Genomic DNA, 23,805 nt, shown 5'->3' with positions numbered 1-23,805 from the left:
AGCAACAACAGGAGCTCGGCAACATGATCCGCCAACTCCGATTTTCAGTGTTACGCAGGGCACCTCAGAGCAGGAGAGGCAGCAAGCCCACAGGCAGCCGAGAAATCAAGTGCTGCCCGTAACACACACACGGGTAATAGCAGGCGCACTCCGCACCGTCAATCGCTTACCAGCCGCAGGCGGAGACTGCCACAATAAAGAGCATTGCAGGGAGATCGTTCGGTCGCCAGCAGTCCCCAAGGCAGGGCAGATCCAGGCTGAGCATCGATAGTTGCGGCTGAGGTTGTACGCATTAGAGGCACCAACATGTCACCTTAAGTGGGCTGCTCGGGGGCTCCAGCGCCAAGCCCCGATCGACCGTCCACGGCCACGTACATTTACAAGTCCCGGTTTGGGTCACCGGACAAACATGGCCGACCGGAGCCGAAGTTGATTACGTCTGTGCCGGCCGCTGCGTCACTGGAAGCCCCGGTTCGCTCCCTCCAAGGGCCAGAAAGTTCAGATCGACGGATCACGGCCATCAGAGGTGGGCTTCGCGCCGGAGTCACACCGCCGAGCTCCACACACCTTCACCAATACGGGGCCACGATCGGGATACAGGATATGCGCCAGGATGGTGCGGGAGGCGAGGGCGAGCGGCGGAGCCGGGCGTCTATGCGGCCATTTTGGCCGCCGTCTTGGCTCCTCCTTCGGGTGTCTATTTTTTACGCTGCATCAAATATGGGCATGTAACCGGTCTTCCAAGAAATCCTGTTTTGTATTTAATGGAGCTAAGTACATAAAAAGTAAGTGATCTGACAAGGACCATCCAATATTGATCAGTGGAGATATCACAAATAGAACAGGGTTTCTGGATTCTAGAAAGGACAATTTATTATTTGGGGCAAACCACTAGTTGAAAGCTACTTTGTGCATCAAACACTCATAAATAATGGTTCCTCTCACTCATCCTTAATCCGTCACTGCCCATACATTACATGCTTTCTGTATCAAGACCTGGACGTTCAACCAATAAGAACAGACAGCGTGATCCCGCAGCATGACCCAACAGGGCCTCAAGACCCTCACGGATAATGCAACCAGGCTATACAAATCCTGCTTGATTCCTGTACAATATTCAAGACAGCTCTTTACTGCTTGAGTCCCCTATACAGTATGAATAATAAACAACCATAGGACACCATGTTAAAAGACATCTTCTGTGTACCAACCTGACTGTCTAAGATAACATTGCGCAGGCAGCCTGTGAAATGCTTGTGTTGTAAGCGAGGATAGGAGTAAGGGATGGTCTCCTTGACGCCACCCAACTGCAGCACCGGGTGTCCACTCCAATAGCTTTAAAAGAAGAAGGCAACTTTAGTGCATATTCCTTAGGCACTTGAATATTCTTAAGACAAAGGGTCGCCTTGTGGCCTAGAACAAATTCAGGAAAAGATATGTCAATGTCACAACAATCAAAGAAAAACCAAATACATTGATAAAATCTGTAAAGAGCTAGAACCCGGGCACAGGGGTGTTCTAAACTTCGCTGAGACCTGGAGTAGGTCAATATATATCGAAGGCACCCACAACAATTTGCTAGTGAACAGAGAACACATCTTGCAACACTTGAGCTAGATTTAGAGTATGGTGATCAGAGAAAATTCTCATATTTTTGCTGTAAGTAATAAAGCCTCTGTTGGAGGATTCTCCTCTTTTGATGAATCCCACACTACAATTAGTTCTGCCTTACCTACACCAGATGTAATGCCACCAGAGGATTCTTCACCAGGTGAGACACTTCTTCCAGAGGATGTATCACTTTCTCCACAAATGGAAGTGCCACTCACATACATCCAGCTCTGACACCGACCTGTCATGATATGTTTACAATACTTAACAGTAAACTTAAATCCTGAAACTATTTGACTTTTAAGCTCTGTTCTCCGCCACTGAATGTGGAATGGTAACTTCTCAAATGTGGCTATTACACTGTTTTTGCTGGGAAACATTCAGAACAATCTATTTAGAAGTAAATGGACCCATAAAAGCTCTAATCGTAGAGTACTATGTTTGTGACTAACTATTAATTTCTCAACTAACTTCCCATCTCAGACAGCACCCTCCCTTTTTGACAAGGGGTATGAAAGGACCTTTCTGAAGCTCCAAAAGATTATTTGAGAGCTTCTAATCTTCATATCCCTAGGCATGGGATAGGCACTATAAACATGTATACCTTGATTTCTCATAAAATGTATAATAAGGTGTGTACCTTCTGTTTAGAGCAAGCATCCCTGTAGCCTCACAGCTTGAGCGATCATCGGTTGACAGCCCTTGTCCCACTCCCTCTGCCTCCGAGACAACAGCGGCCTGACAGCGGTCAAGAATGAAATAAACATCCTATGTAAACAAAATGAAGAGTTGTAAGACTATCGATGGATAAAAAACTAAAGCCTCATTATGAGGTCCCCGATAGTTGTCACGTCACATCTGTTTTCTAAGAGTTACCTATATCGGGGTTACTAATAACTCCAGAGAGGCTGAGTAAACATGGATTACGGGTTGAATCTTGAGGTTCCACTGAGAAAAAGGAACTACCACGGAATCGTATATCCTGGGTCTGGTTCGACCAATAAGAACTCATTCTCCCATAGAATTTCATCTGCAAATTTCAGCAGCTTTCAGCAGCCAGAGCCCCTGAGTGAAACTTAGCAGGTTAGTGAAGTTACTGTGGGCCTTATAATTCCAATAAGGCGGGTACCTGCCACTGCTGCCCACATCAGAATTTTTTTTTATAATCATATTTTATTATTTTGAGAATAGTCAGTAACAACAGAATCAACAATCTGCCAGCATAGGAAATGTGTATCACTTCAACAGGACAGTTTGAAACAAGCCAGTTGTACATCAGCTATCTGCCACTCATCCACTATCAACAACCGCGATGCCCAATAGCAGAGGTGGATGTCTGCCATACCTATCCCTTCACCAGATAGTAATAGGGACACATTTGCCAAAGGCCACCCTAGACGGTTGGTTTAGCCACAAGAAGGAATTCCTTTTAGTAAACATTGTTTGGAACCAGGTTTGGGGTACAGGCAAGGGAAAGTTCTGAATGGCGTTGAGTATTCATGGTAACATTATAATTTTAAATAGTGCTACTCGGCTGAGAACATTAAGTGGAAGTTTGGACAAATGTGGTAAGAACTGTCATCAAATTAAACATTAAAGGGTTAAAGTACAGTTTGCAGGTTAGGTTTCAGTGCCAAATACACCACTAAATACTGACAGTAACAGTAACAAATGTATCTTGGTTAGTTAAAACCATAAATGTACACATCACAAAGCAGAAAATGAAAAACATTCACACAATTATAAAACAATAACCTCATTTATGGAGAGCAGTATCGCCCCATATTCCCTTGTTTCACATTGTTTCCCATTGTGTCTTACACTACCTTTTCCAAGGAACCAAGGGCCAGATGTACAACCCTTTTTTGCAGCCGCAAACGGGAGAACCTCCCTGACTCGCAAAATAGCATTTGCGACTCTTGCTATTAGGAAGGGGCGTCCCTTCCTAATAGTGAGTCAACATGCTTTGTACTAGTGTTTAGCAACCGCATTTGTAGCCGCAAAACACTTGCAGTTTACCACCTACTTCAAGTAGGTGGTAAACCACTCACAAACGGGAAGGGGTCCTCAGGGGACCCCTTGCCCTTTGTGAGTATGTTTGAAAATATTTTTTAAGAGCAGGCAGTGGTCCCAGAGACCACTGCCTGCCCTTAAAAAAATAAAAAATGAATAATGGGGTCGCCTGCTTCTGGATTATTTTGTTCCTGCTAGGCGTTCAAGATTTGTTTGCGCCTCATTACTCGGTCGGCTCCTGTCGCACTCCTTGTTCACGCTGCCGCTGCTGTTCCCAACATACTTTCTTTCTTTTTTCAGTTATTCAGTCGATTCATCTCGCGCATACTGATCCCAGCTGCCAGGCAGAACGAATCTTGAACGCCTGGCAGGAACAAAATAATCCAGAAGCAGGCGACCACATTATTCATTTTTCAAGTGGAAAATCCAGGCAACACAGATACCAGTATCGATCAGCAAATGTTACTAAGTCCCCCACATGACTAGTTGAGAGTTGTACCACTATGTTGATGAACCCAGCAATGGTTCTCATAGAAGACCAAAGAATTTCTGCACACAAAGTGTATAAGAAGCCCTGATGAAAGTTCCTCAAGGGGGAATGGAACTAGAAACGCGTCTGCATTTCTAAAAGTGTTTGGCATCTCTAAAAATGTTTCTTATAAAAGACAAACGATAGGTCATAGGTTGACTTCCAAAGAAATGATATAATTTACAAAAGTTGCAGTGTTATTGTAAATATAATGTGGCTAGGAATTGGTGCAAGATTGCACTACTGTATATAGAAAGATTTGTATGTTTAAGTATATAGTCTAATGTCAAATTGTTTGTTAAATGTTGTTTGAATGTTTTAAGGAGAAATGTTTTCCTTGTCTTGAGACGTTTGAAAAATCAAAGTAACATTGAACATTTCTAAAAGGGTAAAGTTAAATAAATAACTTGATCCAAGCATAATGTAATGCTGGATTGTTTGTTGTACCTGTTTAAAGTAAAGTTCGGGTTCACAGACCAGTAGCCAGGTAATACTCCTATTGTTTACAGGGTGACATTGAAAGCATTAAACTGCATCAGGCTAGAACCTTTGCTCGTGCTCCTTCACATTGCTGCAGTCAAACAACAGCAGCCTGTCTGCTCTTGTAATACACTTTATGAAAGCTGCAAGCACTTGGGGGCATTCACCTTTTAGACAAAAGAGTAAGGCATGGCAGCATGTTCTGATTTTTTTTTAAAGGAGTTTTATATAGCGCGAACTTGACGCGAAGGTATCAGAGAGCTTTACATGAGTACCAGTTGCATTACATAAGGACACATTAATTTTTGTTAGGCACTGGAAGATTTAGTGATTTGCCCACTATCACAGGATGTTAAGCGTCGTTGCCGAGACTCGAACCCGGTTTCCTAGATTTGAGGTCCACCACCCTAGCCATTAGGCCACACTCTCTTCCCTGATGCCGTTCTGAATAAAAAAGTTGTGCAGCAAAGCCTTTCGTTCAGTCAAAAGCTTGGGCAAATTGATACAGTATGAGGCAGACTTTCCATATGCTGATGACTAAGGCTGCACTTAGAACATAGAGGTTTCAATGACCAGTTTGGCAGGCAATCAGTAGTTTGACCCAAGCCAAAACACAGGTGTAGCAACTTGAATTTAAAAAAAAATCTAATTAAAGCAGTTAAGTATTACTGCCGGTAATGTTGTTGTAAGAGTCAATGACCGTCCATCCATGGCTCCTTTTACTAAAGCCTTTCTTGTCCCTATTCCATGAGATCTTTATTTGTTTATTTAGAGATGTTTTGAAAAGAACTTGCAAGAGTGTAGATTCTCATAGTTCATTTGCTGCAAGGTCATTCAAGGCCAGATCAAAAGCGCGTGTCCAGCTTTTTGTTTTTTTCGAATGGCAATTTGAATTCCAATCTATATCTAGGAACGCAGTGTCGTCTGATCGGACAGTCTTATTAGTGATATATATTAAAGTATGGAGCCGCGTTGAGCAAACACTTGGTTAAGCTGACCAAATTCCAACCACAACCTGGCTTGGGATTTTTTTATGATAGTTGAAAAAGAATACGAAATGTCTTACTTTGTGCAGAGTTAAGAAAGGACATAAGTTGGGCTAAGTTTGGCAATTATCACCGCAAGAAGAGGTGTCAAAGTTGGGCTTTGCCATTTGCAGTGTAAGTACTGAAAAGTAGCAATTAAGGAGGCGGTCTTTGGTTAATGAATTTTGATGCAAACGATAAGCCAAGCAATCCTGCAGCCAAACACATAGATATTTATAGCAAGAGCTTCCTGAGACCGGCAGGCTGCCTAGGAACCAGCTACTTTTCTTCCCAACCTTCCTTCCAAAAACACAATCTGAGTTTTTGTAAGATTCACCGCCATTTCATTTTCAGCACAGTAAGTAAGTATGGAGATTGGTTAATAGCCTCTGAAGCCCAATTCCAGTCAAGTTAATCAGAACTGCATCATCAGCAAATTGTAATGAGGTCACCTGACAGTGCCTCAGCCTTGGTGGATGGATTTGGTTGCGCAAAGGTGTGCACTTAAGGCCAATGTAAACAGATTGAAAAGCTTTAGGGCAAGAACGTACCCTTGTTTCAAGATCCTCTTGACTTCTATTATGGTAGACAAGCTTTTGTTAGAACCAAGTTTGACATTTGCCCAATTGTTTGAGTATAAAAGTGGATGGAACATAGTCATTTTGCTGGAATGTACCAGTCAGCCAATTTCCTGCATAGGGTATTACGGTTGACATAATCGAATGATTTCGAGAAATCTACAAAGCAGGTATATAAAAGTTGTTTTTTACGGATGATATATTTCTCAGTGATCATTGAGGGTACAACCTAGTTATCTGTGGTACTACATTCACCTTTAAAACCTGTTTGATTAAAGGCCATTAATTTTTCTCTTACCACCCAGTGTTCCAGCTCAGCCAGCAGCAAGCTAGCAAAGATTGTTGAGTCTACATCCAAAAGGGCATTCATACAGTAGCTGTCAGGGTAGCATACTGGCCTTTCTTGAGAATAGGTTAGAAAATAGAGCCACACCGTGATTCTGGAACTTCCTTCTCAGATATACATTAATTAAATATGGAATGAAAACGGGCCCACCAAAATCACAGTCTTGTTTAACAATAGCCACAGGAAGCCCATTTGGGCCAGGTGTGCATTTCTCAACCTTTTGTTTTATTTCATTCAGAAAAAGGATAAAGGTGTTGTGTGGTGGTCCTTGTGTAACAGGAGAGGGTTTAGGTCCCGGCTTTTGTATAAAGATTCAATATGCCTCACCCATGTTTCTTCAGTGACATTATTGCCTATTGTGGCAGTTGAATCTCTATCAAGTTTGTTAAAAAGACACCAAAGAGATTTTCAATTATTACTTTTGCAAGCTTGCATGATGTCTATCCAATCCTGTTCGGTTTGGGATCTTTTTGCTGATCAAACTGCCTTTTTGTAGTCTTTACGTAGCTCACTGAATTTTTTACGCTGAAATGCGGGATCAGGATGGGTATTAGTAGCCTTCATTTCAGTTATCACTGCTCAACAATGAGGCTTTGATGATTTTGAGTACCATTTCCTGTTTTTTCTTGGTCGACATCTCTGCCAGGGCCATTTACTAGATTTAAGGGAATACCCTTTAAGTTCATCTTGAGTCGTATCCCATGCCCTGATTGGATCTTTGAGGTACCAGTTTAATGTTGTACTAGTCTGCCTCCACTCCTCACAACAGGCTGATGTGAGGGTGTTCCACCTGTTCCTTTGTCAATGGCAACCTGCGTCCTGTGTGCCAATAACATCATATGCTTGTACTCGCTCATTGGACTTCATGATCCTAATGATCTGTGGTGAATAGTCACTCTCGCATCGTGCAGCTATGTTGAAACTCACAATTTTATTGAAGAGGGAAAGAGTTACAAAAGTGTATTCCAAGACAGAATCTGGTTTGCATGATTTTCTTGTGGCAGTCCTCAAAGTGTCACAGTGACAGCACCAATTGACTGCCCGGTATCCAAGAGCCTCTAGAGTGCGGAGGAGGTTGTGGTCTAATTTATTGATAAGATTGTATTCGGAAGTTTGTATCGGAATACCCCAGCGCATATCCATCCTTCTTAGGTTACAACTTCTTCTGAGGTGATTTGCCAAATTGAGATTAAATTCACCTGTAAGTATTTGTGAGAATCCACTATAGGCACCTTTCAGTTCCATGAGGAACTTTTCAATAACTTTATGTTTTGCTCACTTTGCCTGGAGCCTGGGTTGATATAGATATTTAAAATGATGATTGGGCCAGTTTTACTTCCAAAGACCCAATTAAATATTATTAAGCCAAGTATTTGCGGCAAAGTAGATTCCAAGCGGCTTAAGCTAAAAGACTTGCCCATCGTCTCATAAATTGAAAGGCCACCCATAGAAAGCCCATTTTTCTTGGCTTTTTCTGCTGAGGTGAAAACTACCACATACCCTTCCAGTCGCAGTTCCTCTATTTATAATTATCTTTGTACAAAGGCTGCAAAGAACATAGTAAAATGCACTGATTTAACCACCCCAAGGGCTGAGGTCTTAAGCGCCTTTGATGGAATTTGTGAACAGATAGCAGCAGACCTGACAGTGTTATCTAAACCAAGATCTAACAAAGGGGAAAATGGTTTGAAAATAACTGTTCATGGGCCCACCGTAATTTACTTCAGGCCCTGAAAAATATACCTCCTGGTAAGATTATTTTAGCCAGTCTAAGAAAGCAATATAAGTTAGCGCTCCATATACGTAAAAATAAGATCAAAGTTGAGGCATTCGATGCACTTCTATCGGTCGAAGTCCTTAAGGATAGCTCGAGATTCTGGGCTATCGTTAACACTCCACTTTTTTCTAGCCTTGAAAATGACTCTATGGAACGCAATATTACTGAGGCACAGTGGATTTCCCATTTTGAGGGTGTTTATGGGTCTAATGTGGGTCAGGACTCCTGTGTGATTTCATTATGCCAGAGGGGCTCAACTTAGCTGGTTTTTAAGGAGGAGGACATTGAAAGGGCAATAACTGAGATTTCTAGCAATAAAGCACTTGGCCCTGACTGTGTGCCAGTGGATCTGTATAAATGTCACCCCAAATTTTGGTCAAAGATATTAACAAATGTTTTTAATGCTTCAGGCGCACTGGGGTTCCCTGCATCTTGGTCCGGGTCAACAATTATACCGGTATTTAAAAAGGGGCAGAGAGGGGATCCTCAGTGTTATAGACCGATTTCATTGATTGACTCTGCTGTTAAAATACTAGGTAAGGCAATTCTAGCCAAAGTAATGGTTTGGGTAAATGATAATGATGTCCTATCCAACCTACAATACGGATTCAGGCAGGGCAGAAGCACCATGGATCAGTGCCTTAATCTTTATCTTTTAATAGGCAAATACACAATGGCTAAATCAGTTTCCTTACATATGGCCTTTATGGACCTTTCCTCAGCATTCGATCTGGTTAACAGATCGAAGCTGTGGACCATTTTGCTTGATATGGGCATTGATCCTTGCCTGGTTTACTTTTTGGCTGATTTGCACCAGGATCTATCAGCTTCAGTTAAGGTCTCTCAAGCAGGGAATTGCACAATGCACTTTAAATCGGGCAGAGGAGTCCGACAGGGGTGCATACTGGCGCCACTACTCTTTACTCTTTAAATCAATCTGCTTGAAAAATCACTAGTAGTGGCAACCCCGGACGTTCCGCATGTAGAGGAAAGGCTCATCCCTGTTCTTCTAAATGCAGACGATGCTGTGTTACTAGCCCGTACTGCGGTAGGTCTACAATGGCTGCTGGATGCCTTTGGAGCTTACATACTGTCCCTGGACCTAATAGTTAATATTTTAAAATCTCATGTTATGACAATGGGCCGAGGAAATAGGAAGTCTAAATCCTTTTTTTGTAATGGGGCTGACCTCCTTTACTTATTTGGGGGTACTTTTCGATTAAAAATGCTCCTGGGTCCCCCAACAGAGAGTTAAAAAGAATGCAGTTGTTAGATCTATTGTGGTTCCTTGAATTCTGAACCTGTGTTTTAAATATCATGATTCTGTTATGAATTTGGTAACAGCAGACCGTAAACAGTGAGTTCAGCAAGTGCGAGTGTTTTCGTCATGTTACACCAATGGTTTCACTGTGTATTTGAAGGTTTTGTTCTGAACCCTCGGGTTCCATCTTGTGCATAGCAGCCATTTTGTGGATTGCCCTTACAGTAGGCCCTCACTGTGGCAGAACAAGTATTTAAGGACATAACCTTAGCATGGGTTTGTGCTGACTCCTGCATGACCTGGCGAAAGCTGACCCTGTTGCTTGAGGCTAACCTTGCCAAGCCAGTTCCTGCCCTTTAGCTGATCAAGATTATATAGATCAGAGCACAGGACATTGTAAAGATTTACTACACAAACGTGCCCATCTTTATTCCATCTGTTCCTGTTCCTGCCTCCACGAGCTATTTATGACATGGGCTGTGATCTTACTGTTTTGGGTTTATCCGGCCTTGTCAGCTAGAGAATGTACGCATTATGTGGACATTGTTTATGGCCTGGACTTATCTTGAAAGTGGGTTTGTCATCATACAGTGCTTTGTGTGCACGTCCTGGGAGTGACCAACAATAATGTACTTCAAAGAGAAAATGTGTGCCTAGAGCATAATAAATGGTTTAAAAGGTCTGTGCTGAGACCATTCAGCAGGCTGCCTCATTCAGTTGCTTTAGGTGTGACCGGGCGACGTAGCCTCACAATTAATTGTAATAAAGATGTCTTTTCATATTTCAGATTCTCTGTTGATTTCTTTGCTGCTTTTGAATGGACTACTTATTGGTAAGACCCCTGAGAAGGACCATGAGGATTTTTAGTACATCACTATCTCAGCTTTATCAGGGTTTGCACAGCGCTTGGGGGCGAGGCCGTTTGAGGCCATGCTTAATATTTACAGATCTGAGTGCCTGGCAATTGCTAAGTATGGCTCCTCTATTTGGGGTTACAAACAGCAGGATGGGGTACAGTTAGCAGAAACTAGATTTCTACGTGCCCTTCTGTCTGTACAACAATCTTCCTCAACTTTTGCTTCACATCAGGACCTGGGGTTGGGCTATGTTTCAGATCAGTTGAGCCTAGCACCGCTGGTTTGTTGGCTTAAAACCTGGCTTAACGCAGATATTACCCTGAACGATCAGATCCTGTGGGACTGCGTTAAGCTGGACAAAGCCAGTAGTAGTCCATGGCTGCCTCATGCTCTTTAAATTGGGGCGGCCTGATCTTTTTAATTCTCCTGAGGGGATTACAAAAGAAGATGTGACTTGGGTAAAATACCAGTTTTTGAATATAGTGGCTTTGAATTGAGAGGAGTGGGAGCTACAGAAACCTAAAGTTAGATTTTGTTTTAATCTGATCCATTTCACGCTGGGGAATTTGCCGGGGTGGTGTAAACCAGAGGATGCTGCTCGGTGCCTGTGTGATAACCATTCCCCATAGGATACATTGCACTTTATGATGATTTGCCGTTACTACAATGATATTCGTAGGAAGTTTTTAGTCCCCTTATTGAAGGATAAAGGCTTTTTACAGGTTAGACTAGCGTTGCTTTACCTTCAGATGTTTAACAGTACTTGGGATATTTTTTATATTGCAATTTTTCTTGTTGCTGCTGTTCGCCTCAGGAAAAGGAAAATTTCTATGATAATTCATGCTTAAAGCCCATACATCTATATTTTAAGGACATTTTATATAATTCGACACATTACGTTTTATTACTGATGAATTTTACTGTTAATGTGTTTTATTTGTCTAGTGGTTTTTGTATTTTTTGTGCTGTACTTTTATGATTTTAATTAATCGAATAAAGTGGATTGATTGACTGACTCTATTTATAATGTCTCTTGAAGACAGGCCAAATAAAGCCTCCTTAAATGCGACTTGAGTTCTGGATCTGAGTTTTTTTTAACTACTGCTATGTTCCATAAAATAATGGACATGGATCATGGTGTCTTTTGGAGAGGCTTACTATCACAACAGATTATGTTTTGCGCGGCCTGGCCAAAAGGAAGTTGTTGTGCTGAGTATTTTATCCTGTGGAGAAGCGTGGCTCAATGGTTAGAGCGGCAGACCCTGATGCAAAGGTCTGGCCCAGGACCAGGGTTCAATTCCCGCCTTGGCGGCTCTTGGACTCAATCTCCCCGGACCTGATAATTCTCGCCTCGGTGCCTAGTCTAATCATGGGTCCCACTCTATGACTCTGGGCAATAGCTTGCTTAATCTCCACAACAGCCCCAGCAGTGCTTGGATGCCTGGCTTCACCCTGGGGGTGCCCAGGAGTGGACATCTCACAGGAAAGCCAGGAAGGGTTCCACAGCGGTATGAATACAGCGCTACGAGACCTCTGGGTAGAAGGCGCTATATAAATACAAGCACATTTACATTTAACATCCTATTGAATTTATCAGAATATTTCACAAAACAGTGTCAATCAATTTTATTTTAATTAAGATTAGATGATAGCCAGTTCCAATTGGCGGATTGGAAAATTGTGGAATTGAAAAACCAACAATGGCGGCCTCGTTAACAATTTAGTGAGATTGTAACATAATCTATTAGGGTAGTCTGATTAGCTCCACAAGCACCTAATGCACTTTTCAGCAATGTGGTGGTTTTCTTCAAGTTCTGTTAAGCCCAATATTTATCCTTCTTCATTGGTTTCCGTTCTAAGACATCGGCTAATAGCACAATGGAGTACTTTTCCTTGGGCAAGAATGATATTGATATTCCCCATTCAGCAAAAACTTCATGTTTTTAAAGTATCAATTTTGCTGCTGCAGCTGGTTTTAATTCAACTGCCTCAATGCTCGAGGAAGAGAGATGACACAGATCTTCCTGTGTGGCTAAAAGTCTCAGAATATTACGCCTACTTAAGATGTCACTGCTGCCCTGGGATTTGTACTGACGTTGAAATACAGTCTTAGTTTTTCCCCTTGTGTTTTATATCTCATTTGTGTGTAATATAGAGGGTAACTTATGCTGATTCTAGTGTGTACGATTCCCCATCTGAAAAGGAAATTGAATTCGCTATTAAGAATATGCGCTCCTCCGGTGCGATGGGTCCCGACGAGGTTCCCATCTCTGTGCTAAAACAACAGAGTGAGCTATGGAGCAAAATTCTTTTTCCTGTGTTTAAATCTTGCTTTGCTAGCGGAATAGTCCCCCCTTCCTGGAAAGGGAGTATCCTTGTTCCTTTATATAAAAAAGGGGCAAGAGACCTTCCTCAAAATTATCGTCAAATTGCTTTGCTCGACGCCATTGGCAAGGTTTTTGCAAAATGTATTCTCACCTTAATCAACGATTGGGTAACTGAGTTCAAAATTCTGCCTTTTGAACAAACTGGTTTCAGGCAAAAGCATGGAACGTTAGATAACTTGACTGCACTTCAGGTTATTACGGAAAAATATGTGAAAGTCCGTGGAGGGCATGTTTATGGTGCATTTATCGACTTCTCTACAGCATTTGATAAAGTGGACAGAACATTGTTGTGGAGAAAGCTATTTGATTTAGGGATGCCCCCCTTCCTTATTAAATTAATCCGTGCCCTTTATTCAGACACCTGGTGCAGAGTGCTGCTTGGCGGTGAAAGAGGTTTATCTAGAATAATACCCACATCCAACGGGTTAAAGCAAGGCTGCCTATTGGCTCCTTTACTTTTTTCGCTATATACAGTCGATTTACCTCTGGCTCTCTCAGCATGCTCAGGTATTGCCCCGACTTTGGGGGGCGTTCCGATTGTATGCCTCATGTATGCTGATGATATTTTGATTCTCGATCTTACTCCGAAGGGCCTGAATAATCGCCTGCAAGCTCTATATGAATATGCTGGAAACCATTATCTGTTGATAAATACTGCGAAAAGCAAAGTGATGTGCATGGCTGGAAGGAAGAAACCTAAATTTTCTAACTTTCCATGGGCAGTAGGGGGTCAAAAATTGGAAACTGTGAAATCTTATGCCTTCCTTGGTAAAATTGTTATGAGTAATTTAAGTGAGAAAGCTCATATGGCCAATAATTCCCGGAAAGCTATTTCTCAGGGAAAGAGTTTGGTATCCTTGTATAAGGCTACAGGTAGAAGGCATTTTTCTATATTACTGGATGTATTTAGAGCAAAAGTTCCTGCCTCCCTACTCTACGGAATAGAGTTAATTGACCTAAAAAATTGGAGCTTTTTAAATTCCTCGGAAGGAAAAATTTTACGTAGTTTATTATCCGTCAGCACAGCAAATTCAACTGCTGCCTTAAGACAGGAACTCGGCTTACGTAGTAGCTGGGTCCAAGGTCTGGCTGGTATCGTACGCTGGGTTGTAAGCCTTGCAAGGAGTGAGCCCAATACCTTAAGACATCTTATAAAAAATGAGTTGTTGGGAAACTTTAATGACTATTCATTGATCGTAAAAAACTTCAGATATGCCGTGGGTCAATTACAACTGGATAAAGATGTTTTATTTTCCATATCATCTTATCAGTTAGCCCCTTTACTGCTAAGGCATTATTTTTATTGCCATTTACTTTCCATTGAAATCAATGGAAAGTCCATGACGAGTTACCCTTGTCATTAGCGGCGAAGAGGTTAAAAACCCTTTTGAAGTCCTCCACGTGGGAACTAGGGTTCAGACTGGATAGAGATTTCCGGATGTTGAAAAAAGGCTGCACTCCTGTTATTGATTCCTGCCTATTGAGGAAAGCTCAACCGTATACTCAATGGAACATTCCTCATGGCGTTAGACGCCTAGTGTTTTTGGTAAGACAGGATTTGCTCCCGTTGAAATCTCTTTATTCCAGATGGTATGGCCATTCAGCGGTCTGTGATTTCTGTCAGATGTACGACCAAGATTTGTCCCATGTCATTTTCGTTTGTCCAGCCCTGATGTCTCTTAGGCGAAGATGGTTAAGACCAATCTGCCTTCAACTCAACATTTTGTCTGCCACTGCTTTCAGGGCGGCTATGATTAACCCGCCAAATGAAATGTTTTGTTTTAAACTGTACACATTTTTCAAATGTTTTTTGGATCTGTATTAAGTTGGTATTTTTTTTTTCTTTTAGATTGTTGTGTATTTTGATGCTATGTACATGCTTGAAGTTTTACGTTTAATGCTTTCTCTGTATGTATATTTTATGTCTTTTATGTGGACCTCGTAAAGAGTTCCATTATCATAATAAACTAAACTTGAAACTAGAGGGGTCTGTATGAGTTGGAGGAGTGTGTTCCTAAACACTTAATATTTGTGAACCAATTTCAGGAGCTTGAGTTAGACCACTGAGTGAGAACACTTGTGGTATGTTCATACTGCAATGATGGTCAAACCGTTTCTCAGTTGGCATCTGCTGGTTTACCTGTACCTTCTGATGGATTCCAGCAATTAGTTCTTTTCTATCCATTCTTAACATCTGGTGACTCCCAGGGCTAGCTCGCTCCTTGTTCATTATTTTCAAAGGAGGTGAGAAGTTCGTACATGTAGGTGCCGGGTGTTTCACACTCTCAGATGGATGAGATTGTAACATTTTGTGATCATGGAGAAGCTGTCTTAGTACAGACAGAGAAAATCACTTCTTGTGTTTGTCCATGGCATTGATCAGTGCGTGCCTTCTCTTTGGCCTTTGAGATATTTGTAACAATTTGTTAGTAGTTTCTCTTCGTTTCAGAGCTTTTGCATTTTGTTCTTTCCTTTTTTTGTTACCTCAATGTTTTTCATTTACTCCCAGAGGAAGTGGAAACTTTAATGAGAGAATTTGATGAAGGACTTTTTTTTCCTCGAAGTTTCAGAAAATGATAAAGTTTTTATATCAGATGCAGGCTTGTTGAAGTTGGGCAATTCACACTCATTATTTTGTTCATGGTCCTGACTTTTGTGTACCCCTGCTATCATACACAATTTAGTTGGAGCCTAAGGGTCAGTTAGAGATGGTGTAAGAGAGTTTTGTTTTACTGATTCTAAAGGTTATGAACAATGAGGCAGCCCAGAGTGAGTGACCATTGAAGAGGGGTGGAAAAAAAAGTGCCTTAATAGATTTAACTTCTTCAACCAGAGAAGGCACGAAAGTCGAGAATTCCTGTTGTTTTTCCACAATGGAACTACCTATGCATTTTGGAGTCATTCTCTGATTAGCAGTAGAGAGAGGTTTGTTAGATTCACTAAGCAATTCTTTTACTGTCAAGTGCAAGTTCTCAAAGCGTCATTCTATAGTAGTAGTATATTGTGCCAGAGACTCCAGCAGCGAGATTTGTATATTGAATTTATTCAATTGAAACTCAAGCGCTTTTGAGGTAGTGTCCAATGTTTGAAACAGATGAAAATGAACATCTTGTTCCAAACCCTGCTATGCTCACAAGATGGTTGCATTCCTTCTGCTGAAATGTGTGCAGTATCATGGTTCCAACACTTGGTCCCACTGTCATCTTGTAGCTGTTCAAAGGAGCAATCTCCCAAAGATGATTCTTAGCCTTGGTTAAATCGGGCATTTGATGTACTAGGAGGCAGCAGCGTGTCAAAAATGGATAGAGTGCTCGCTAACAGCTTTTTTCGAAAAAGATAGAGTGCTCACTTGTAGGCTCATTTAATGAGGGAACAGGCGAAAATACACAATCCACAGGGGACAGATGGAGAATCAATTCTACTGCCATTAAGACCTCCTTATGTTTTACAGACCAGGCAATGATGTTTATTGAAGGGGATTTTAAAGAAGATTTGGGTCTATGCCTCTGTATTAGTTTTTCTGTTTTTGTTTGCCTAATTGATTCCAGAATGTGTAGCTCCCCAGGAAAATTGCTCCCTCCTCAGGGAGGTCTTTAAAATCCTAGCTCTGGAGGGACCTTTAATCCAAACTAAAAGTAGGATAAGGAGCTGTTGCTTCTTTACCTGGGCAGAACAGTTCAGTTCAGTTCAGCAACTCTTTTGGCAACTCCCAAATTATGTGTTACCAAGGGGCAAGGCTGTCGGACCACAGGAAGAGAAGTGGGTGGCGTACAAAGTGTAGCAAGAGAAAAGGGAGCAGAGCTCACCTGGTTTACAAGCCGCACCCAGGCCTAGCTGGGCCGCCTCCACAGGCACAGGGCACAATACGGCAGTAACTAAGTCACAGCTCCCCTATTTGCGCTGTCTCCAATCACTCTTAATGTACTCCTTACCCACCCAACCACTCTAACAAAATGCCAACAATATGCCAGGATCAAATGCTGCCTTGCCGGGTTTAATCAATCCCAGAGAAAATATTGATGCCTATGCTGATAATGCGGACTATACTAGTAAGGCTGATAAATGCTGGCAATTTCGCCTTCTTTAGTCTGTAGATAATACTGGTGAGGGTTGAGTGGGGGCAAAAAGCATTCATGCACTTCATCTTCGTTTCTGTTCCTTGGCACCGGCGTGAAACATGGTCGCTGGAGCCGCCCGCGCCTCCTACTGCCTACCTTTCTCCGGCTCTGCAGGGTGTCCAGCAGTGTTGTGATCCCCCAGTCAGGCAGGGCAGAGCAAAAGCCTAGGCCAAAACAAACTTGGGGCGGCAGAGGCCCTGTAATGGCCGGCAGCTGGGTAGTGGGGTGGCGGTGCAAGGCATGTGATGGCGTCTCCTCCTTCGGAACCGGTAAGGTACAGCACGCACAGCACAGCACGCACAGCAGCCACAGGAATCCCAGTATCACAGCAAGCAAGATGTGCTCTACATACTGAAAACTAAGTCTGCCGGACCGGCATAGAGAGGCAGTATGGATAAGTTACTTACCTGTAATCCTAGTTCTCTTCCAGGGGTATACTCATCAAAGTCATAAGCACTGAATAGTCCCGCCCACGTGCCGGACCCCGGAGCAATAGTCAATAATATGCATATATCTACACATATATATATATATATATATATATATATATATATATATATATATATATATATATATATATATATATATATATATATATATATATATATATATATATATATATATATAATATGCATATCCACATACATATGCAGCCTGAAATACACCATACTAGGCTAAAAAACACTGCCATTATTGCATGTAACAAGACATATATATTACATTATATGATAATGTAAATAAGAAACACTGCCCTGGGTTTCTTTGAAACACACAACCTTTATTTTCAAAGGTAAAAACAGGCAGGATCATAGAGGCAGATTTAGCCTAGGTAGGCTGCATAGTAACAACTGAAAAACTTGGCGTCGTGCCTTTAAGACCTCCATGAGCCTCCAGGCTCCCATCATGCACCACAGGTGACAGTTAGGTCAGTTCTTTTTGGACGGCGTATAACAGTGTAATCACAGCATGGGTAACATGGAAAAATAGACAGTCCTGGTATTCGCCCGGGGAGGAGGGTGGGTTGCTTATGACTTTGATGAGTATACCCCTGGGAGAGAACTAGGATTACAGGTAAGTAACTTATCCTTCTCTTCCAGGGGATACTCATCAATAGTCATAAGCACTGAATAGAGTAGCAAGCCCATCCCATACCCTGCGGACGAATACCAGTCTCTCTAAACAGTATACTAATAAACATTACCCAAAAAAATTCCTCAGGGATGCGTGACCAACTTGAGCATCCGCTTGAGTATCAGAATCAAGGCAGTAATGGCGTGCAAAGGTATGGACCGAACGCCACGTAACTGCCTTACAAATCTCATGGATAGGAACATTTTTAAGCATTGCTATCATAGCAGCTTTTCCTCTAGTGGAATGTGCTCCCGGCTTGCCCGGGAGCTGTTTCCGTGCCAACTGATAAGATAACATAATGCATGACACAATCCATCTAGAAATGGGCCTCTTAGATGCAGACAAGCCTGTATTCAGAGGGCCATAGTTCACAAACAAATGATCAGACTTTCGAACACTCTTGGTTTTGTCAAGATAACATTTCAGAACTCTTTTTAGGTCCAAAGAATGTAGAGCTTTCTCAGCTGGAGTGTTTGGACTAGCAAAAAACGTAGGCAGTGTAACTGACTGGTTAATGTGAAAATCCGAGACCACCTTAGGAAGGAATCTCGGATGAGTGCGAAGCACCACTCTATTCGCATGGAAAACGAGATAAGGTTCTGTAGAACAAAAAGCCTGTATCTCGCTCACCCTGCGCGCAGAAGTGATAGCTACTAAGAAGGCCACCTTCCACGACAGATGTTGAAGGAACGCCTTATGAATAGGTTCGAATGGGGGACCCATCAATTTAGACAAAACCACATTCAACTCCCAAGGCGGAGAGGGAGCCCTCACCGGAGGGTAAACTTTCTTGAGACCCTCCAGAAAATCGTTTACCACTGGCATTTGAAAGAAAGAAACCTGAGTGGGAGACTTTCGATATGCTGTTATTGCTGCCAGATGGACCTTTATAGAAGAATACTGTAAACCTGCTTTGGCCAAAGAAAGTAAGTATGGTAACAGTACCTGTTCTTGACCTCGAATCGGGTCATGACCTTCAGCAACACACCACATGAAAAAGCGCTTCCACTTGAAAGCATACTCTTTAGAAGCCAATCGTCTAGGTAAGGATAGACGAAAATGTGTCTCTTCCTCAGGAAAGCTGCTACGACTGCCATGCACTTTGAAAACGTGCGAGGAGCTGACTTTAGCCCAAAGGGCAGGACTGTGAACTGGAAGTGGCTTGTTTGGATGCAAAACCTTAGAAACTTCCGATGCTTTGGGGCGATGGGGATGTGAAAATAAGCATCTTGAAGATCTATGGAGCACATCCAGTCCCCTTGATGCAGAAGTGGAATTATTTGATGTAACGCCAACATTCTGAACTTTTCTCGCCGAATAAATTGGTTGAGGCGCCTGAGATCTAGTATGGGCCTGAACTCCTTGTTTGGACCTTTCTTTGGAACTAGAAAATATCGGGAGTAAATGCCTTGCCGACGCTGTGTCTTTGGGACCTCCTCAATGGCATTCTTTATGATTAGGGCAGACACTTCTTGTCTCAAAAGATGAATACGATGGGTCACAGACTTTTGAGGAGGAATGGAAGGCGGAGGGGACTTGAATCTGATGGTATATCCATTCTTTACAATATTCAGAACCAATTTGTCTATTGTGATGTTTGTCCACTCTTCCAGGCAAAAACGAACACTTCCCCCCCACCGGAGTGGGTAACTGGCCCAGGGGAAGCAAAAGCTCACTGTTTTTGTTGCTGCTGCTTGTTTCCAGGAGCAGACTGCCTGGAAATGCCACCTCTTCCTCGACCAGGACGACGCTGGGAGAACTGAGATCTTCCCTGATTCTGCTGAGACGACCATTGAGGGGTTTGAACCCTCTGCTGGTTCTGTCTCCTGTCGTACGGACGTTTTTTTTCTTAAAATCCTTCCTTTTCTCAAGACCAACAGCTCTCATTGTATCAAGTTCTGTTTTCATTCGTGACATCTCATCGTCAGCATGAGATCCGAAGAGCGATTTTCCGTTAAAGGGCAGATTAAGAATTCAGTGTTGTGCCTCAGGCTTAAGACCCATGAGCCTCAACCAAGGTGAGCGCCTGGCGCAGAGTCCATGTGCGTAACCATGCATAGATAAATCAGAAGCATCAGCGGCTGCTCTAATCACCTGGTTAGCTACTAGCCCACCTTCATGTAAGATCTCCAGAAAATTATGTTTGTCTTCTTTTGGAAGCTTTTCTGCAAAACGTGACATGGAGTCCCATAGGGCACGGTCAAAGCGACCTAGCAAAGCTGTAGCGCTGGCGACTTTCATGTAGGAAGCAGAGGTGGCACGCATTCTCTTCTCTACTGAGTCCATAGCCTTACTGTCCTTATCCGGCGGCACAGAAGATGACGCCGCTCCTGTTTGATTCTTACGTGCTGCTAAGACAATTACAGAATCCGGTTTTGGCTCAGCCCTCAGAAAGAACGGATCATTGTCCGGTGCTCTATATTTCTTAGCGATCCGAGAAGGAACCGCTCCCAATGCTGCTGGAGTTAAGAACTTGTGCTCCGCTGGCTCCAGCAGACATGGTACCAGAGGAAGTAAGGGCCTTGACGTTAGCTTTTGGTGCAAAGTCTCGAAAATGACCGTTGTCTTGGTGGTAGAGACCGGCATTTCGATATTAAGTTTAGCTGCTCCACGACAGAGATCCTCATTAAAGGTAATCACGTCATCAATCGGTGAAATCCTACTTGGAGGAGTTGATGACAGTGTCGGTGAATAGCCCCTTTTTGAATTTGTAGATCTTGTAGAGGATCTAGTATCGCGCCTCCTCGAAGAGTGGCGACGTGAGGATCTAGAAGAAGGTGAAGTCCGCCTCCTCACTGATGGAGACTTTCTCGGAGGAGTACGCTCACGTCTTCTCGGAGAGTGCACCAACTGTCTTTGAGGGGATCTTGATCTCGAAGCAGGTCTTGCAGACACAGGTGACCTGGAATGAGACCTTGGAAGATTAATTTCCCTTATCTTCCAGTCTCTAATCTCCCCCAGCCAGCGTGGCGAGATATTAGTTGCCGGCTGAATAGGGGAAGGTGCTCTCGAGGGCTCTGGAGAGATTTGCACAATCTGTAGTTCAGGGGAGGAAGAGGATTTCCCAGAAGACACATTATTAACCTTAGACCGGTCTTTAGACACCGTCCTATGCTTCATAGGTGCAGGAGACGTCGACGACGACCTCCTCGACGACGATCTCCTCAACGGCGATCTCTTCCTCGGCATTGACTTCCTCGGCGGCGATTTCCTCGGCGGCGATTTCCTCGGAGGTGATTACCTCGACGGCTATGGTCTCTTAGGCGTCGACGTCATGCGCCTCAACGGCGATGAATTTCTCGACGTCATGTGCCTCGACGCCGAAACCTCTGCTGGCCGGTTCGACGTCGACGTCATGGCACCTCTCGACAGCGACCTTGACTTATGTTCCGAGCCACGCGGCGGCGACTGTCGACGTCGATGAGACGACGTTGAGTCCCACCCTCTTGCAGTCGTAGATGAGCCGGACCTGGACAGCCTACGCGCCTGCCTCTTCTCACCTTGCTTCGACAGTGTGATCTTCTTCAACGGCGAAGGATGCCTCGACGCGACGGTCGCCGCGACGGTGATTTTGATGCTGATTTTGAACACAGAGGTACCTTAGAAGAAGATCTGTCCCTCGACGCAGTAGGGGACCAATGTTTTCTCTTCTCCCCTTTGTCTTTGCGCTCTTTGTGCTGAGAAGAAGGCCTCTTGGAATGAACATCTTCTCTTCCACTCACAGTTTCTCCTCTGTCATACAGGGACTGTAGCCTGCTCTTCTCCCTCTCCCTGAGAGTTCGGTTAGACAACTTGCTGAAGTGGTAGCAGAGTTCTGGCTTGTGAGAAGATGGTAAAGAAGCTACAAAGACCGAATGAGGGTCTGACTTGGCCATTTTATTACCACAGGGCGGATACTTAACAAACAAGGCCGGATTTATGACTGGAAAAATAGTCAAAAACCAGGAAAAAAATTATTGAATTAGTCAAACAATGACTAAAAACGTCGAGTAAAGACAAAATAATTTGAGAAATACCAGAATAAAGTGATAAAATATCACCAACTGGTGAGCTCAATGCTCCAGAAAGGAGCCGGAAAAAAGAACTGACCTAACTGTCACCTGTGGTGCATGATGGGAGCCTGGAGGCTCATGGAGGTCTTAAAGGCACAGCGCCAAGTTTTTCAGTTGTTACTATGCAGCCTACCTAGGCTAAATCTGCCTCTATGATCCTGCCTGTTTTTACCTTTGAAAATAAAGGTTGTGTGTTTGAAAGAAACCCAGGGCAGTGTTTCTTCTTTACATTATCATATAATGTAATATACATGTCTTTATTTAGCAAATGTAAAAGTGTTACATGCAAATAATGGCAGTGTTTTTTAGCCTAGTATGGTGTATTTCAGGCTGCATATGTATGTGTATATGCATATTATCTCTCTCTCTATATATATATATATATATGGGTTTTTATGTGTATTTATATATATATATATATATATATATGTCGATATATGCATATTATTGGCTATTGCTCCGGGGTCCCGCACGTGGGCGGGACTATTCAGTGCTTATGACTTTTGATGAGTATCCCCTGGAAGAGAACTGAAACAGGTGGAGGACTATAAGAGAGGCCCGAAAGAAGAACTAGAAAACATCATCTCCATATAGCACTATACGGTCCTACATCGCCACTCCCCAACAGAATCCTCAGCTCTGGGCATCACACCTGATCCATACCACTAGGGGATGATATGACCAAGGCAAATATAAGGGGAGATAGCAAACAACCTTGCCGATTGCCTTTACCAATTGAGAAAGGAGCCAAAAGGTTGCCATTGACTTGAACTTAAGCACATGGGTGTGTTTACAGAATCTGGATGTATGACTGGAAGCTGAGCCCAAACCCAATTTTCATTAGTACTACCTCCAGAAAAGACCAGTCGACCGAGTCAAAGGCCTTCTCAAAATTCATAATCAATAAGGTAGTAGGATCTCTCAGGTTGGAGAGGCTTATTACAGAGATTTGGGCTCTGTGGATACAGTGTCTGGTGCCGCAGTGCGGAATAAACCCTAAATGATCTGGGTGGACCAGGTATGGCACCAGTCTTAGGAGTCTGTTTGCCAGGACATTAGCATAAATCTTAAGCTCTGTATTGGTAAGAGATATCAGTCAATAAAACGTAAACATTCAGGGTGGTGACCTGATTTATGTAACACTACAACAGTTGCCAGGTCAAGTTCCAGGGGGAAATGGCCATTTGTTATCAGTTCTTGGTAAATGAGCAGATGAGGAGGGGTATCAGGAGTAACTGACAAAGGTTAAAGTTCAGTTTAGTTCAGTCAAGCTTTATTCGGCTGCTATATTTAACAGTCATAAAAGCACATAGGTTAAAAGGAAAATACAACATACTATTTACAAATAAAAGATGAAAAGACACAGTATAGTCAATTTACATGATTCTATTCCATTAAAACAAAACTTTTCCTCATATAAAATGCAGCTTTCAAGAACTGGGCCACCCACCATGCTGTATGCTCATTCTCTAACAGTAAAAGTTGGTGCATTGCTTCACGGCACCGCCTAAGGCCCAGCTTTCTTAACAAAGGTATAATCCAAGCTTTCCTAAACTCGCAAAAAAACTTACAAGATAGGACTAGGTGCATGTTGAACTGAGTGAATGTGTTATCACATGGGCAGTGTGAGAGGTTACAAG

General features: G+C 42.8%; 1 protein-coding gene across 1 annotated transcript in view; it reads right to left on the bottom strand.

Moving 5' to 3' along the window:
* LOC147677808 (neural-cadherin-like) overlaps nucleotides 1-23,805 on the bottom strand; it is a 684,133-nt gene that overhangs the window by 189,895 nt on the left and 470,433 nt on the right. The window contains exons 25-26 of the mRNA XM_086945589.1: nucleotides 2,252-2,379; nucleotides 1,212-1,335 (exon numbers count right to left, since the gene is read on the bottom strand). Coding sequence (XP_086801715.1) covers nucleotides 1,212-1,335; nucleotides 2,252-2,379 — 252 coding nt within the window. The remainder of the gene's footprint in view (nucleotides 1-1,211; nucleotides 1,336-2,251; nucleotides 2,380-23,805) is intronic.

This window comes from Lissotriton vulgaris, chromosome 12, assembly GCF_964263255.1.
Source record: "Lissotriton vulgaris chromosome 12, aLisVul1.2, whole genome shotgun sequence".
Taxonomy (NCBI): domain Eukaryota; kingdom Metazoa; phylum Chordata; class Amphibia; order Caudata; family Salamandridae; genus Lissotriton; species Lissotriton vulgaris.
The sequence above is the reverse complement of the archived record's forward strand: the minus strand, read 5'-3'. Positions and strand labels throughout refer to the sequence as shown.